Raw genomic sequence first — 19018 nt, 5'->3', positions numbered from 1 at the left:
TGCCCATGTGGAGGGAAAGGCCCAGAAAGATTTTAAATTCGGAAACCGTTATAGGTTTCCAGCCCAATCGTCTGGCAAGGTGCGAATTTGGGTTGGCGGCGATGAATTGTTGTGCATATAAATTTGATTGATCCACAATAGATCTGTAAAGATCTTCCGTGAAGAACAGCTCAAAAAAGTTCAAGGGGATAAAACCAGCTGTCTCCACGTGGATTCCAGGTTGGGCGGTGAATGGGGGAAGTACTGGCGCTGTAGAATCAGTGGGTTGCCAATTAGGAAATGCCAGCGCATCAGGGAGGGCACTATGGGCTCTACGGGCCTGTCTTCGAATACGCGATGGCTGCGGGCCACTACTTGTGCTAGCCACCGCACCAGCTTCAACTGCACTTAGGGGACTCGCCACGTCACCAGGTCTTACTGCAGTGCTGGTTGTACTAGGTCCAGGTTGTACTAGGCCGCTGGCGCTTGCCAGGTCGTCAGAAGGATGAGCGGCACTAGTACCCACACTCTGCTCCATACGAGCACCCTGCGATTCCTGCATCTCAACAACTTCAGAATGGGGTCGGGTACGCCTGGGTCTAACAGGGACCCATCTGTCGTCGGAGCTATCTGTCAGGGAGCCACTGCCGTCATCAGGTTCATATACTGACACTAATTCGGTCATTGTAGCTTCCCCTTCGCTATCAGATGACCCGGTCAGCATATAACTGAGAAGCTCTTCATCACTGTACGAACGTTTAGACATTTTGGTAACTAAATTTACCCGTACAGTGATGCGACTCACAGGTAATAAAAGCACCTGGTTGTCGAAGATTATTTCAAGCGCTACAAAAAAAACTGCTAATGCTAGCAGGGATCAGGCCTGACTCTGCTAACACAGCGGTTTTGTGTCTTGTGTTCTTTTGCAAGTGACAGTAATCTATTGATTACTACATTTGCCTGGGTGAAAGGGTTAAACGCAGGTGCTGGCCGGAATCAGTACTGATCGTGCAAACACCGCGTTTTGGGAACCCTAAACTATGGGGGCGCTAGTATAGTTCTGATCAGATCAGATATTGATCTGTTCAAACACTATACTAGAAATGGAAGTGTATGTGCGTGCGTGTGTGGTAATCAAGGGGTTACTTCTAAACTATGCGCCGGGGATCTGGGGGGGGGGGGTGGCGGGGACCCTAAACCTCCTTTGGGAAAGAAACTAGCTTGCTAGCGCAACCTCAAGTCACAATGACACCAATACAAAATACAGTAAAAACAGTATATTATGTGTGTATTAGTGCTAATGTGACAGAGGGTGTAGGGGTTAACGGGATGTGATCAGGGGGGGATCAGGGGTTTAAATCTTTATTGGAAGGGACTGGCGGGTATCCTAAGGATAAAAGGAACGGTGGCAAGCGCTAAACCTGGTCACAAGTCACACTTATACGGGTATATAGAAAATGCTATATACTGTATACAGTGTGTGTTGTGGCAGGGGGTGTAGGGGTGATCAGGGGGCAATCAGGGGATTAAATCTTTATTGGGCGGGTGGCGGGGACCCTAAACCTCCTTGGGACACAAACTTAGTCGCCTGCGCTATTTCTGATCACAATGACACTAATACAAATATACAAAAACACTGTATATTACGTTCGTATTAGTGCTGATGTGACAGAGGGTGTAGGGGTTAACTAGCGGTGATCAGGAGGGGATCAGGGGGGATCAGGGGCTTAAATCTTTATTAGGGGGGGTGGCGGGTAATTCAAGTGGAAAAAGGGGGGTCGCAAGCGCTAGACCTGACCACAAATCACACTTATACGGGTATATAGCAAAATGCTATATACTGTATACGGTGTGTGTTATGGCAGGGGGTGTGGGGGTGATCAGGGGGGGGTCAGGGGCTTAAATCTTTATTGGGCGGGTGGCAGGGACCCTAAACCTTCTTGGGACAGAAACTTAGTCGCCTGCGCTAATTCTGATCACAATGACACTAATACAAAAATACAATAACACCGTATATTGCGTTTGTATTAGTGCTGATGTGACAGAGGGTGTAGGGGTTAACGGCGGTGATCAGGGGGGGGTCAGGGGAGATCAGTGGGTTAAATCTTTATTAGGGGGGGGTGGGAGGTAATTTGAGTGGAAAAGGGGGGGTCGCGAGTGCTACACCTTTTCACAAATCACACTTATACAGGTATATAGGTAACTGCTATATGCTGTATATAGTGTGTGTTGTGTCAGGTGCTGTAGGGGTTAATTGGGGGGCGATCGGGGGTGAAATGTGCCTATCTAGCTGTTTGTGGTGTGCTTGGTGCAATTACTCACAGTAAGATGTGCTCTCCTCTCACACTGGATCCAAAAAGACCGTTGTGGGGGGAGGGCACATCTCCTCTAAGCCTGTGTTTACATTTCACAGGCTTAGAGGGTGGTCTGATTGGGCAGGACCGATCAACAGGTCCAGACCAAAAATGATTGGCCTGGACCTGATGACTGATCGGTTCTGAACCCAATCGAGCCATCGGTGGCGGCACAGGGCCGGCAAAAAGTGCTGATGTAGGCCTACGTCAGTTTGCCTGGCCGGGGCTGAGTGCCGACGTAGATCGTCGTGCGCCGGTCGTAAAGTGGTTAACCACCTCAATACTGGGCACTTAAACCCCCTTCCTTCCCAGACCAATTTTCAGCTTTTAGCGCTGTTGCAATTTGAATGACAATTGCGCGGTCAGGCAACATTGTACCTAAACCAAATTTGTGTCATTTTTTCCCCCCAAATAGAGCTTTCTTTTGGTGGTATTTGATCACCGTCAGGTTTTTTCTTTTTTGGTGCACAAATAAAAAAAGACTGAAAAGTTTGAAAAAAAAAAAAAGTTTTTTTGTTTAGGTTATAAAATTTTGTAAATAGATATGTTTTTTCCTGCACTGATGAGCACTGATGATGCCGCACTGACAGGCACTGATGAGGAGACACTGATGGGGTGGCACTGATGGGGTGGCACTGATATGCAGCACTGATGGGCACTGATAGGTAGGACTGATATGCAGCACTGATGGGCACTGATATGTGGCACTGATAGATAGCACTGATATGCAGCATTGGTGGGCACTGATAGGCAGCGCTGATGGGAACTGATAGGCAGCACTGATGGGCACTGATTGGCAGCACTGATGGGCACTGATAGGTGGCACTGTTGGGCGGCAATGATCGGCACTGATCGGCACTGATGGGCGACACTGATCGGCACTGATGGGGGGCACTGATAGGCAGCACTGGTGGGCAATAATGGGCACTGGTGGGCGGCACTGATAGATGGCAATAACGGCACTGGTGGGCAGCACTGATAGATGGCATTGGTGGGCAGCACTGATAGGGAGGGCACTGGGGGGCTCTCTGAGCCCTGTTTGCCATCCCTGGTGGCCATGGTGGGCATTAGGGATGATCGAACTTTTGAAAAGTTCGGTTCGACCAGAACACCCGAACTTCACGAAAGTTCGGTTCGGATTTCAGAACCCCATTGAAATCAATGGGACCCGAACTTCTGTAATCAAAAAACACCATTTTTAAGCCCTAAAACCCAATAAATGCCCCTAAAAAGTGCCTAGGGTTCTGGGTCATGCCCCAGGGACTATTAATCACACAAAAAAAAGTTCTTAAAAATTGTCATTTTTGATAAAAAAGCCAATTATTGAAAAATTAAAAAAAAAAAAAAAAGAGATTTTTTTGATTTTTACTTTGGATTTAGTATCTGGGGGGTCTAAAAGGTGTGCATGTGAAGTTTCAGCTCTGTAGCATGTCCAGAACCATGAAAAAAAAAAAGATAATTTTTCAGTAGAACAGGGATGTGGTTCGGGAGCCTCCTTTAACTTTAACACCTATATGATCTTTTTTTCTGGTTCTGGACATGCTACAGAGCTGAAACTTCACAGGTACACCTTTTAGACCCCCCAGACACAAAATCACACAAAAAAAGTTCTTAAAAATTGTCATTTTTGATAAAAAAGCCAATTATTGAAAAATTAAAAAAAAAAAAAAGAGAGATTTTTTGATTTTTACTTTGGATTTAGTATCTGGGGGGTCTAAAAGGTGTGCATGTGAAGTTTCAGGTCTGTAGCATGTCCAGAACCCCCCAAAAATTAGCATTTTCTTATAATTTTTATTAGAACAGGAATACGGCTTCTCTACGGCGCTTTTTCTTGCATTTATCGGGCATTTTTGGAGGCAGGCATTACTTTTTTTGGATTTAGTGTCTGGGGGGTCTAAAAAGTGTACCTGTGAAGTTTCAGCTCTGTAGCATGTCCAGAACCAGAAAAAAAGATAATTTTTCAGTAGAGCAGGGATGGTGGGACCCCTCTTTTACACTTATATGATCTTTTTTTGGGGTTCTGGACATGCTACAGAGCTGAAACTTCACAGGTACACCTTTTAGACCCCCCAGACACAAAATCACACAAAAAAAGTTCTTAAAAATTGTCATTTTTGATAAAAAAGCCAATTATTGAAAAATTAAAAAAAAAAAAAAAAAAAAAAAAAAGAGATTTTTTGATTTTTACTTTGGATTTAGTATCTGGGGGGTCTAAAAGGTGTGCATGTGAAGTTTCAGCTCTGTAGCATGTCCAGAACCAGAAAAAAAAGATCGTTTGTATTAGAAAACTTTAAGCACAGGAATATGGCTTCTCTGCTGTAACACCTTGCCGGTTTAATAGCAGGCATTTTTTTGGGTTCTTTGCAGTCAGGAAAAACATCTGAACTTGTGTATAGTAGTACTGTGCACAAGTTCTGATGTTTTGCCTGCCTCCAAAATTCCCCAAAAAATGCCAGCAAAAACACACCTGGGCATTTTTTTTTTTGACGCTAGCGTTTTTTTTTGGCATTTTTTGGGGTTCTTTTGAGGCAGGCAAAACATCTGAACATGTGTATAGGGGGGATATATAGACATATATGTCTGAATATATACCCCTAGACATATATAGGTGTGATAGTAGCAGAAATAAATGCTTGCGCTAATGAAATCATTTACAGTAATATATTTCTGCTACTATCACACCTATATATGTCTCGGGGTATATATTCAGACATATATGCCTATATATACACCCTATACACATGTTCAGATGTTTTGCCTGCCTCAAAAGAACCCCAAAAAATGCCAAAAAAAACGCTAGCGTCAAAAAAAAAAAATGCCCAGGTGTGTTTTTGCTGGCATTTTTTGGGGGGTTTTGGAGGCAGGCAAAACATCAGAACTTGTGCACAGTACCACTATACACAAGTTCAGATGTTTTTCCTGACTGCAAAGAACCCAAAAAAATGCCTGCTATTAAACCGGCAAGGTGTTACAGCAGAGAAGCCATATTCCTGTGCTTAAAGTTTTCTAATACAAACGATCTTTTTTTTTCTGGTTCTGGACATGCTACAGACCTGAAACTTCACATGCACACCTTTTAGACCCCCCAGATACTAAATCCAAAGTAAAAATCAAAAAATCTCTTTTTTTTTTTTTTTTTTTTTTTTTAATTTTTCAATAATTGGCTTTTTTATCAAAAATGACAATTTTTAAGAACTTTTTTTGTGTGATTTTGTGTCTGGGGGGTCTAAAAGGTGTACCTGTGAAGTTTCAGCTCTGTAGCATGTCCAGAACCCCAAAAAAAGATCATATAAGTGTAAAAGAGGGGTCCCACCATCCCTGCTCTACTGAAAAATTATCTTTTTTTCTGGTTCTGGACATGCTACAGAGCTGAAACTTCACAGGTACACTTTTTAGACCCCCCAGACACTAAATCCAAAAAAAGTCATGCCTGCCTCCAAAAATGCCCGATAAATGCAAGAAAAAGCGCCGTAGAGAAGCCGTATTCCTGTTCTAATAAAAATTATAAGAAAATGCTAATTTTTGGGGGGTTCTGGACATGCTACAGAGCTGAAACTTCACATGTACACTTTTTAGACCCCCCAGATACTAAATCCAAAGTAAAAATCAAAAAATCTCTTTTTTTTTTTTTTTTTTTTTTTAATTTTTCAATAATTGGCTTTTTTATCAAAAATGACAATTTTTAAGAACTTTTTTTGTGTGATTTTGTGTCTGGGGGGTCTAAAAGGTGTACCTGTGAAGTTTCAGCTCTGTAGCATGTCCAGAACCATAAAAAAAAAGATCGTTTGTATTAGAAAACTTTAAGCACAGGAATATGGCTTCTCTGCTGTAACACCTTGCCGGTTTAATAGCAGGCATTTTTTTGGGTTCTTTGCAGTCAGGAAAAACATCTGAACTTGTGTATAGTGGTACTGTGCACAAGTTCTGATGTTTTGCCTGCCTCCAAAACCCCCCAAAAAATGCCAGCAAAAACACACCTGGGCATTTTTTTTTGACGCTAGCGTTTTTTTTGGCATTTTTTGGGGTTCTTTTGAGGCAGGCAAAACATCTGAACTTGTGTATAGTGGTACTGTGCACAAGTTCTGATGTTTTGCCTGCCTCCAAAACCCCCCAAAAAATGCCAGCAAAAACACACCTGGGCATTTTTTTTTTTTGACACTAGCGTTTTTTTGGCATTTTTTGGGGTTCTTTTGAGGCAGGCAAAACATCTGAACATGTGTATAGGGGGTATATATAGGCATATATGTCTGAATATATACCCCTAGACATATATAGGTGTGATAGTAGCAGAAATATATTACTGTAAATGATTTCATTAGCGCAAGCATTTATTTCTGCTACTATCACACCTATATATGTCTAGGGGTATATATTCAGACATATATGTCTATATATACCCCCTATACACATATTCAGATGTCATGTCTGACATCAAACATGTCCTCAAAAAAGCACTGGCAGTGGCAGCCCCTGCAGCATTAAAAAATGCTTGCTGGTGAGAAGCCACATTCCTGTCCCGAAGCAGAGAAATGATCATTTCTCTATAGCGGTCACCCTGCTATGGAAGGGTTTTGTCACCCTGCCATAGCAGTCACTGTCAGTTAACCCTACACTACACTACGGTCCCCTGACACTTAACACTTTCCCTACAGAAAACGGAAAATTGATATCAAATACTTACCGTAATTTTCCTTTCCTGATGGACTCCATGGCAGCATACGTTCGGGTAGGCTCCGCCTCCTCTCCTACCTCATAGGACCCCACTCCCATAAATCTTTGCTCCCTTTCAGCATCAGTGTTCTGTAACTAGCCTACTCAGGAATTGGGAGGGGACTCCTGCTGCCATGGAGTCCATCAGGAAAGGAAAATTACGGTAAGTATTTGATATCAATTTTCCGTTTTCCTGACAGACTCCATGGCAGCATACGTTCGGGAAATAACTCGCTATACACTCCCGGGTGGGAAGATGCTGAACAAAGAAAACTTTAATTGGCACTGTCAACTGACAAAACTTGAATGCCGAAGTTAACTGAAGATAAAGCAGCAGGTTCAACACAGTAATGTGTAAGGAAGGTATTCACAGATGACCAAGCGGCTGCTTTGCAGATCACATCAGGCGCGACATGTTTAGAAACTGCCCAGGATGTAGCAATGCTTCTGGTAGAATGAGCCGTAATCGCCTCTGGAGGAGCCAAGCCTTTTGCTCTATATGCCCATTGTATAGCCTGGACAATCCAAGCAGCCACCGCTCTTGAAGATGCACGTGTACCTTTCTTATTCCCATGAAGAAGAACAAACAGGAAATCCGATTGCCGGAAGGAGGATGTGGCCTCTAAGTATTGACTCAGAGTGTCTCCCACATCTAAAGGATGGACTAAGGATTCTTCATTTGTTCTGAAGGTAGGCAAAACTATCTCAGAATTTTCGTGGAAGACAGATGTAACTTTAGGGTTTGACCCCAACATAGGGATTAGGACCACCCTGTCCTGAAAAAAGGTCAGAAAAGGCTCTTTGCAGCCCAAATTGTGTATCTCTGAGACCCTCTTGGCAGAGGTGATAGCCACCAGAAATACCGTCTTCAACGTAAGCTCCCTGATGGACATGGAAGCAACCTCTTTCGAAGCAAAGAAGTCCAGGACCAACGGAAGATCCCATTTCGGGAATCTAGGTTTCCTCTGAGGCCTGAGCCTGACTGCGCCCTTAAAAAACTGTTGGATCAGTTGATGTCTTGCCCACTGAATTCCGGTGAAAGCTGAGATGGCAGAAACTTGCACCCGGAGAGAAGAGACTGAGAGGGACAGATCTAAACCAGACTGTAGGAAACTCAATACTTGCTGAATGGTAGGTGCCCCTGCTGGACCCAAACCCTGGGCTTGATGACTCAGAAACCTTGCCCAGATTTTCTCATACACTCTGTTGGTGCTAGCCCTCCTTGAGCTCATAAGAGTGGGAATCACCTCTTCTGGACATCCGAGGGCCTCCAGCCTCTCCCTCTCAAGAACCAGACCTTGAGGTGTAGACGCGCAGGGTTCGGATGTAGAGTAGGCCCCTGCGATAGAAGGTCTGGCCTGAGAGGCAGAGGGATCGGGTCCCTGAAGCTGAGAAGGGACAGCAGAGGAAACCAAGGCCTGTTGGGCCAGAAGGGAACTATCGCTATGACCTCTACTTCCTCCATCTTCAGTCTCCGAAGGAATTGGAGTACTATTGGCACCGGTGGAAAGGCATAGGCAACTTGGAAGTTCCATCTGTCCGTGAGGGCATCCACCCCGAAGGCTCGAGGATCCCTGAACCTCGTGTAATACTTCTGAAGTTTTTTGTTGTGTGGACTCGCAAAAAGATCCACCTCCGGTGAAACTCCTAGAGACAGAACCCAATTGAACACCTCCTGATGGAGGGACCATTCGTTGTTGTCCAACTGGAATCTGGACAGGAAGTCTGCTTGCGTATTCAATACCCCCGGGACAAAGACCGCAGAGAGGTTGGCCAGGTGTTGCTGGGCCCAAGACATAATTGGATCTGTCTCCTGGAGTAGAGACATGCTGCGGGTTCCACCTTGCCTCTTGACGTATGCCACTGCCGTGGTGTTGTCCATCCTGAGTAACACTGAGGCCCCTTGAGTCAGATGGTGAAAAGCCTGGAGGGCTTTGAAGGCGGCTCGTAGCTCTAGGATGTTGGACACCACTCCGTGACTGGCGAAATTCCACCTGCCCTGTGCCACTTCTGACCGGCAGTGAGCTCCCCAGCCGGTACTGCTGGCGTCGGAGGTTATCGTCACCCACGAAATTGGAGCAATTGAGTGGCAGTTGGTTAGATTTGCACGGCGTAGCCACCAAGGAAGACACCCCTTCATGAATGGTGTTAGATAAATAATCTGTGACAGGTTCTCTGTCGTCCACTGGTGGAGAAACCCCTTCTGAAAGGGTCTCAGCCTCCACAGAGCCCACTTCACCATGGGTGAGGTAGCCACCAGAGTCCCTACCACCTTTAGACACTGACGAGCAGTGAGCTGGGAGGCAGCGAGGGCGAGAGCCACCCTGCTCTGGACCACTGGAATTTTCTCTTCTGGTAGAGATATGGTGCAATTCACCGTATTGAACAGTGCTCCGAGAAAGACCAGGGACTGCGTGGGCACCAGATGGCTCTTCTCCAGATTGAGAATCCATCCGAACTCTTGAAGAGTACGAATCACCTGCTCCAGATGTAGCAGTAGCTGGGACCTGTCCTGGGACAGAAGAAGGAGATCGTCCAGGTAATGATGTAACCTGATACCTCTGGTTCTGATGAGAGCCACGATTGCCAATAGCGTCTTGGAGAAGGTGCGAGGCGAAGTCGAGAGCCCAAAGGGAAGACATGTAAATTGCATGTGGACATGATTGACAGCAAATCGGAGAAACTGATGATATTCTTTTGCCACAGGAACGTGGAAGTACGCATCTTTTAGGTCTATTGATGCCAACCAATCTCCTGGGAGAACCGAGTGCTGTATTGTAATTAGGGACTCCATCTTGAATCTCTCTCGACGTATAGATCTGTTGAGATAAGTTAGATCTATTACCGGTCGCCAAGTGCCGTTCTTTTTCTGGACAAGAAAAAGAGGCGAATATACTCCTTGACCCCTTTCCTTTTCGGGAACTAGTACGACAGCTCGTTGATCCAGTAGGGTATCTACATAACTGAGAAGAACCTTCTTCTTTTCTGCTGCAGGAGGAAGGGAAGTTGCGATGAACCTGGGTTTGGGAACGTTGTTGAACGTCCAAGAGTGCCCTTGCGACACAACATTCAGAACCCAGGGATCCTGGATCGAGGCCGCCCAGACGTTCCGAAATTGGAGCAACCTGGCCCCTACCGGAACAGACTGGACGGGACCAACCTCAAAAGGATTTGGTGGCCTCCCGGTCACCGGACGAAGAGCCCTTGGGGCCTTTCTGAAAGGAGGACTGTCTTGACTTCCAGCTTCTCCCATAGGATTTACCTGGTTTGTAGCTGCGCGCTTCCCTAGAACGATTAGCGTTTTGCCTCCTTGGAAAAGAGCGTTTCTGATTGCTTGGGCGTTTGTCCTGAGGAAGAAACCCAGATTTTCCACCCGTGGCCCGGGTTATGGCTGCATCTAGTTTATTCCCAAAGAGGGAAGAACCCTCAAAGGGAATCCTACACCAAGCCTGTTTAGAGGCAGCGTCGGCAACCCAGGGCCGAAGCCAAAGGGCACGTTTGGCCGTAACAGAGGCCAGCATAACCCGGGCCAAAAGGCGAATAGTATCTAAGGAAGCCTCCCCCAAGAAGCCCGCGACCATCTTCAGCTCCTGTATAGGAGAACTTTGGAGCACTTCCTCCGACACTCCTCCAAGAGTATCTTCAAGGGCATTAACCCAAACCTCCATAGCCTTGGAAATTGTAGCCAAAGCCATTGCTGGCTTACAGGCCATGCCGGCCGATAGGTATGCTCGCTTAAGATCAGCGTCAATCCTCCGATCCAAAGGATCTCTAAATGATGCTGTATCCTCCATTGGGAGAGTGACGTGTTTCGCCAGACGCATCACTGCTGCATCCACACTAGGAGATGACTCCAAGTATTTCACCTTTTCCTGTTTAAAAGGATAGAGCTTCGCTACTTTAGTGGTCATGGAATTTTTCCTTTCCACTTTGCTCCATTCTTCCGACATTATGTCTCCCAGTTCCTCTAGAAATGGGAAATTTAAACGCTCTTTGCATAACTGCTTGAAATATTTCTTCTGCTTAGGAGAAGAGACAGCAGGATCCTCCCAGTCAAGGGCCTCTCTCACCGCTTTAACTAACGGAGACACGAGGGCAAATTCAAATCCAGTACCGGAGTCATCCGAATCGGAATCGGACTCAGACGGGAGGATAGATGTATGGCTGGGTTGGGAGGACTCAAACGGATCCTGAACCGACAAATCTCTGTCAGGAGAGCGTGACGGACCTGCAGAAGTGCTTGGCTTATGCAAATCAGCAAGAGAGTCCTTTAAAACTCTGCGTACCACCTCCTCAATATGTTTGTCCGTTTTTTCCCTTTCACCCGTAGCTTGGGTATAACAGGGTTTGCACAAAGAGGAACCGTCTGGTATCAGGGTACGGCAACCCCAGCATTTTTTCCCCTGCGGGCGTTCTGAGCTGCCATGGTGCGAGGAGGAATGATGCTCACGTCCCCTGCTGTGGGAGGAGCTGCGCTTAGACTTAGATGAGGAGCGCTGGTGTTGCGTATTTGCATGACTGTCTTCGCTGCGTGTGCGGGGCTGTTGATCAGACCTAAGAGAGCTGAGACAGACATATACAACAAGCCATAAGGAAGATGAAAGAAAAACAGACATTTAAAGCTGATAAAACCAGCACATACCTAGAAAGAGCAGGCTGGCCACTAGGGGGCGGCGATGAGTCCATTGCTCCAGTAAACACAATGGTGCACTATTCAGAGATAGGAATCCTGATAGGAAGAGGACATAACATCAGACCCATCTCCCCAGAAGCAAAACCCCCAGAGGATGGAACCTTCTTACCTTGACTACAGGACCAGAGTCTGGGGGAGGCTACCGGAATGCCGACCTTCCCGCCATCTCCGGTCTAATTCTGAGTTTAAATAGACCGCCAGGCCGTAACACGCCGTATTGCGCAACCGCGCGTGACGTCAGACCGCACCACTGCACATGCGCGGCGACTCCGATACTCGGAGCGTACCGCGCATGCCCAGAAGCGCCAAACAACCCGGAAGTAGCGGCAAAGACCGTGGCGGCGGCCAAGAAGCACCATAAGTAAGTACTAAGCCACAGAACTAACGAAACCTGAGCAATAACTGACAGAAAAACACCCTAGACACGAGCATAGACAAAATAAAAGGCACTAAAAACGAAGATAAGCATAAAAATGAGGAAAAAGAAATGGTCCCATATAAGGGCTTACCACCCTCCGATAGCATAACCGAGTCCAGGAGACGCAACACCGGCTTGTGCCTTCAGGCAATAAAGGGCCACCCGCAGCAGCAGGGCTCTCTCGGCCAAACCACATAGCTCCAGCTAAGGGTCTCTTCCATTGCCCCTCCATACCCCGCTAAGAGCCAGGGCTTATCGGAGACTCCAAAACTCAGTCTGCCACCGATATACAGGACCAGATAGTAGGAACATCAGACATATGTATGAGGAGGACGAAAAAAGAACACTGATGCTGAAAGGGAGCAAAGATTTATGGGAGTGGGGTCCTATGAGGTAGGAGAGGAGGCGGAGCCTACCCGAACGTATGCTGCCATGGAGTCTGTCAGGAAACTAAATTTTTGAAGCTAACTTAAGTGTAAAGGAGCACTCTAACTACACTAGATATCCCTTTCCTCACACTAAAAATAGCTAAATGACACTTTTAAAGTAAAATTAACAGAACTGCTTCCACTCTCTTCCATGTCCAGTATAACAATGCTGGGAATATGGCGGGGGCGATCTTATATACTGGGGGGCGTATTCACTAATGATTGGTCTAGGGACCCCCTAGTCACTCCAATCACATTCCTAGCATTCTTCTGCCCCCTCAATTGGCTTTTGCTAATGGTTCTGGTCCAATCACGGGCTTTTAAAGCCCATTTCCTGAAGCATTGCATTTTGGGCGGTTCTGGTTGCCGAATTCCGAACTTTTTGGGCAAAAAGTTCTAAATTCGGCCGAACCTCGAACACCCAATGTTCGGGCCGAACCGATGGTGGACCCGAACCGTTCGATCATCCCTAGTGGGCATATCCCTGGTGGTCATGGGTGGGCATCCCTGGTGGCTCTAGTGGCACCCCCCCCCCCCAGGGCTGCACTGGTAATCAATGTTCTGATTACCAGCACAGACCTCCCCTGTGATCAGTGAGTAATTAGAAATACTCACTGATCACCCCCGCTGCAGCACCGATCCTCTTCTCTTCTCCTCACTGACAGATCTGTCAGGAGGAGAAGAGATCGAAGCCGTTACAACGGCTCTATTTACATTACATGACGGCTGTGATTGGACACACCTGTCATGTGATCAGGAGGGCCAATCACAGGGCCCTCCTGCCGAATGGTGTTGCTCTGTGTCCAAGGGACACAGACACATCGAGATTGTGCCGCTGCGCGTGCCCGCGGCAGCGCGATCTCTCTCCTTCTGAAGGACGTTCCGGAACGTCCGATCAGAAGGAGGAGACTCCCACCCGGCCGTATATTTACAATGGCCCGGGTGGGAGGTGGTTAAAGTACACCTAAACTCATGAACACAAATTGTATATGTTCCAGCTTATTAGTCCTTTTTTTTTTCAATCAGATAATTTTTATTAAAGACAAATTGACAATACAACAAGATAGGTACAATAATCAAAACTCAGACACACATATAGACCAGTATAACAACAGATCTATGTACATCCATCAATACATATATATGTGATCATTATTTATCTCTATACAAAAATACCTTCATCTCATCACATGCACATACTCTAGTATATAACAATTTTTTCCATTTTAATTCCTAACTAACGACATTCTTAACACACCCCCCCCCCCACCCCCAAAAAGAAAATTAAAAAAAATCTATTTCACCTCTTTCTCTGCCAAGATCAGTATTCTCGGGATCAATATACTGTAGTTTTCTGCTGACACATTACATTGGTCTACCTTTTAGGACCTCTGAAAGTCAGTAGTTTTCTAAACTTAAGGAGGTGTGCCTCCAAAAATTCTAATGGCGGCCAGCTGTGTCAGGGCCAACCCCGGAACAGCTAGCCATTGTTCCCAAATACGATCAAATTTTCTAGAACTGCCTCTATGTCTGTATGTGAGATATTCACGAAATAGTGTCATATTTACCTCCCCAACCCACTCAGAATGACTGGGGGGGGGGGGGGGGGGGGGGAGAGCCACTTCCTCGCAACAAGCTTTCTGGCTAAAAAAAACACTCCAAGAATCGCCATCTGTATATATGGAGAATGTAAGGAAAATGGGCATATTTTATGCCCCCATTTTCCCCATGGGGCAGTGACAGGGCAAGTTAGTGTAGTTAGGCGTTATGTATTGGCTGAGGTAGGCCTAGGTCACAAAAGGTCATTTGAACTTTTGACCTGGTTCTCCTGAGCCTATTTTCCCGCTCAATTTTATGCCTGTAGCTAGTGAGAATTTCAAACTGCGTGGTTTTTCCCGCCCAAAAGCTCTCCCTGTATCTGGGGAGATTTTGGGTCCTCTGCACCTTCCCGCTCAAAATTGGCGCCCAAAGAGCCATGAGCCGGTCGGTTCTGGTTCTGGACAGGGCTATTTTACGGGGCTCCTTGCCGCTGTTTCCCTCAGTCATCGTCAAGAAGACAAAGAAGAAGACCTCAGCTTTCCCCTCCCCCCTCCCCTGGCTGTCGCGGCTAAATTTATTATTTGAGGGTCACCTGTGTTTTATGCAAAGGGGGACAATATGTTTTCTATGTTTCAAAGTTTTGGTATGGATAAATATTAGATGATGTTGTCATTTATTAGCACCCAGATCGTGGTGATCGGGTGGCTTACAGTGTTAAATATATTGTTATATTTTAAATATTTATTTATTTATATTTTAATGCAAATAATAAATGGCCGCGGCCTATAAAATTTTTATTCCAACAAAGAAAGGTGTGGTGTCATTTTATTTATTTATAGTTCTATAATTATTTATAAGTAAGGGTGATCCTGAATGCTGCCCCATATTCGTTCCCATTCAAGCAACCTAACAGACCTATTTTTGGTTCACAAGGGAGAGTAATATTCCATGTATTATTAATAGTTAATATTATTGTTTTCCAGTATCGGGTAAGTTTGGGGCATTTCCATAACATATGAATAAACGTACCATTATGAATCTTATACCGAGGGCATAACGGAGAATCCCTCCTTTGCCATTTATATAAACGAGTAGGGGTGTGGTATGTATGATGCACAATAAATAGCTGTGTAAGCTTCTGTGTGGATGAGAGGGAGACCTTAGTCCCATTCTCCAAAATATTGGACCATTCCTCATTAGATATGGGACCAATATCCTCCTCCCATCCCTTCCTACATGTTAAAGACATCACATTGGATACTTGATTCAAAAAGAAATTATATAAAAATGAGATAGTACCTTTTTAAATATATTTTCCCAGAAGCCTACACAATATCATCGAATTTGACAAACTCCAGCTTATTAGTCCTTAAATGTAAAGGCTGGGTCAGCTTTTTTTCCAGAACAGTTTCCTTTGTTTTTCCCTAGTGAACAGACTTCCTGTGCTTGAGTGACAACATTTACTCACCATACTGTATCTTTAGAGAAGCAGTGTTATCCCAGACTGCTCTCCTGATTTGGACTGCAAATCAGGAGATTTTCAATGCAACGCATTGCCCCCCCCCCCCCCCACTTCCATTTCACTGGGGGAGGGGTTCTGCAGTCCAGAGAAGAAAACTGGGAAAGCAGTTCAGTTCAAAGAACAGGAATTTACAAGCAGATTGGATGTCTGGCTGGACCAACATTAAGACCCCGTTCACACTGGGGCGATCCGACTTGCCGGGGCTGCCGGCACGGACTTCATATCATTGAAGTCAATGCAGGTCGCTCCAAGTCGCCCCAAAGAAGCTCCGGACCCTTTTTCTAAGTCGGAGCGACTTGTGTCGCTCCTATTAGAACGGGTTCACAGCTTCTCTATGGCAGGCGACCTGTCAGGCAACCAGGTCGCCTGACAGGTCGCACCAGTGTGAACGGGGTCTAAATGTCTGTACTTACAGAACATGTACTTAGTGTGAAAAAGAAAACAAATGCAGCCAGCACATCTACGGACTGTCAGGCTGCAACATGTTACATTTATGTTCTTGGGATTAGGTTATACATTAATTACAATTTTTTTTTTCTGTTTCCCACAGCCATAATCAGTATCACACCACCAATTACCGTGTCAGCTGGCCGCAGTCTGCTAATAGCTTGTGATACCAGTACTTCAGGCACTACTATAGCCTGGGCAAAAAACACCCTGACTAATATTATATCCAACAGCAAATCTTTATCCACAAATAGTGCAACAACAGCCTGGAATGGTGAGTAAAAGTGACAATTTATGTTTGTTACAATTAGTATATTTCATATTTTATTAGCTGATCAGATACATGTAATGTGCTGATTAGGGTTGATTTATTAAAGTAGGAGAGACTAATGAATATAGTACAGCTGTGTTCCCTTCAATCATCTTCTCATGTACAAACAAAACTCCTTTTTTCCCTGTGTATGACTGGACGTTCTTCGTGAATACAGCTTTATTCACTAAGCCATTCACTTTTCAAAGTGGACAGACTCCACTATACCGATGCCCTTTTAAAACTTAAAGAGGAAGTAAACTCTGTGGCACAATTTGCACCTATAGGTACTGTAAGTATCTATAAAACCTATACCGTTTAGGAGATATTTACATTACATGCAGCCGATGACGTCATCGGCGCATGTGCTCTAAAGGAGCGGCCGCACGTGTCGTTTCTTCAGATACCTGTGCTGTGAATGACAGCTTCCCCGCACATGCGTGGGAGTGACGTCATCGCTGCTCCGGCCAGTTACACAGCCAGAGTCCGAGGACCCGTAAAGGAAGACCGGGTGAAGATGGCCACTGCCTCCAGTGATGCGATGGCTTCATTTTCAGATAAGTTTCACATAATGTGCTAGTATACTATGCATACTAGCACATTATGCCTTTACCTTGCAGGTCACAAAAAAAAAAAAAAAAAATGACCAGCGGTTTACAAATGCTTTAAAGTAAAGCTCGACCTTTCCTTTTAAAGAATAAACAAGAATTAAAAAAAAAAAATCATACGTTCTCCTGTAAGTTTGTATCTTTTATTTAGTTTTACTAAATTCTTATATCTAACTGGGGTTGATTTATTGAAGGCAAATAAGCTGTTCACTTTGCAAATTGAATTTTCCCCAGAGCTTAAAGGATAATTTCAACTCTAGTAACATGTTACACGCATATTCACCTGCTGGCACCCTACTCGATCCCACATGATGACAGGGGGCAGGAGATCCTCTCCCCGCACATAGCTGCGCCATTCACTCACAGTTTCCTGTGAATGAAAAGACTACAAATACAACCATCCAACGCGGCAGACAGTTTGCAGTTCTTAATGAACTGCGAGGGCGCTGGTGAGCGTTCTCATAGTTCATTGATCTTCCTAGACTTCAGAAACTACCTGATCATACGGTACTGACAGTCTACAGGAGCCTGACATTGCACCAGCAATCTTCTGGTCACAGGTGGAATGCTTTACAGGAACCTAGGAAAAAAATTGTAAATGCACATTTCTTTATCGTAAATCACGGGACACAGAGCTGGTAATAACTATTTGGGTTATACGCCTATAGGTAAATGGCACACTGGCAACCAATAGACAGGAAGTTCCTCCTATATAACCCCTCCCATACAGGAAATACATCAGTTTTTTTGCCAGTGTCTTGAAGGTGGTGGTCATGGCTGTTAAAGCTCTCCAAGTTTGTGTTGTCCCAGAAAAAGGGGCGATCTGATCGGATCCATTCAAATGGCTAAGTGCTAGAAAGATGGTACCCATGCCTCAGCAGCCGAAGACCCGAGGTTCAGCCTGTAATGTGACCCTCTGGGCGCTGGACCCTGGGAAATAGAATCCTGGTTAAATTTATTACCCAAGGTGATTCCAGCAGGGTGCTCTACAGGTCCAAAGGAGTGGCCCCCGTATAACAGGGGGACCCGGTCCTTGATGGTCATAGACGGAGCCTGCCGTAATGGGTGAAGTTTGGGTCCTATTAAGGATCCTGCAGCGAGACTGGTAAGTGTTTCTTTCCATTTGCAAAACAAATGAATAAGCGCTAACATTTTTCTTGCCCGCAGTGCTGCTTTTCTGCCACAAGATGGCAGTTTTTTTCCCTGCATTGCAGATCTTGGTCAGCTTTAAACCATGTGCAGAGAGGCGCACGTGAATGACGTCACAGGCCAACACAAGAAAAACGCGAGCTGTTTTCATCTGGATTTTTGGCTAGGAAGGTCGGCTAATCGGGGGAAGCAGTGCAGGTTTAATAATATCTGTTTGGGCATGTGTTACAGTACATAGCAAAGGAAAAAGGTGGTTGTTTTTTGTCTGTGATAGCTGTTAAATGCTGGATCGCAGTAAAATCTACCTTAGTGCAAACTTTTAATTCTGGGTCTTATTTATGTTTAAAGCAATGTCTTCCAGAAAAAGAAGTGGGGACGTAGCAGGGAAAGGGTCAAGTACCCCAGCACCAGAAATAAATTCTCCTAGTCCGGTTCCCACTGCTTTTTCTTCCCCAGAAAGACCTGAAGCTACTGGCCAATCCGAGCCTTTATGTCTATCAGGTATTGTTGCTACCTCTGATGCTTCCGTTTCTCCCTATGTTACTAAGGATGACTTGGCATCTGCCCTGGCTAGCCTAGAGGGTAAAATAGCCGGGACTGTTTCTCAAGGTGGGAAGAAAAGGGTTAGATCCCCTTCTCCTGCACCTGGGCCCAGCAAAGAGGTGGGTCCTATAGCCCTAGGTCCTACGGGGGCTACTGGTCCAGAACCAGATTGGGCAGTTGAAGATGATGAGGAGGTAGCCATTGGTGACATGGAGTCACAGGCTGAGTCACAGCCTGATCATATTTCCTCTTCAGAGGATTCTGAGTCTGAGGAATCATTTACAGCCTCTTACTCTCAGAGATTGCTGACTCAATCCC

The 19018-nt window shown here is 45.4% G+C and overlaps 1 protein-coding gene across 1 annotated transcript in view; it reads left to right on the top strand.

Annotated features, from left to right (window-relative positions):
- The window catches only part of LOC309550105 (adhesion G protein-coupled receptor F5-like), a gene marked incomplete at its 5' end in the record, with an annotated part of 389437 nt that overhangs the window by 105212 nt on the left and 265207 nt on the right, over positions 1-19018 (top strand). The window contains one exon of the mRNA XM_082250562.1: positions 16194-16364. Within this exon, the coding sequence (XP_082106688.1) occupies positions 16194-16364 (171 nt within the window). The remainder of the gene's footprint in view (positions 1-16193; positions 16365-19018) is intronic.

The sequence above is a fragment of the Pelophylax lessonae genome, assembly GCF_965119305.1.
Source record: "Pelophylax lessonae genome assembly, chromosome: 3".
Classification (NCBI taxonomy): Eukaryota; Metazoa; Chordata; class Amphibia; order Anura; family Ranidae; genus Pelophylax; species Pelophylax lessonae.
The sequence above is the reverse complement of the archived record's forward strand: the minus strand, read 5'-3'. Positions and strand labels throughout refer to the sequence as shown.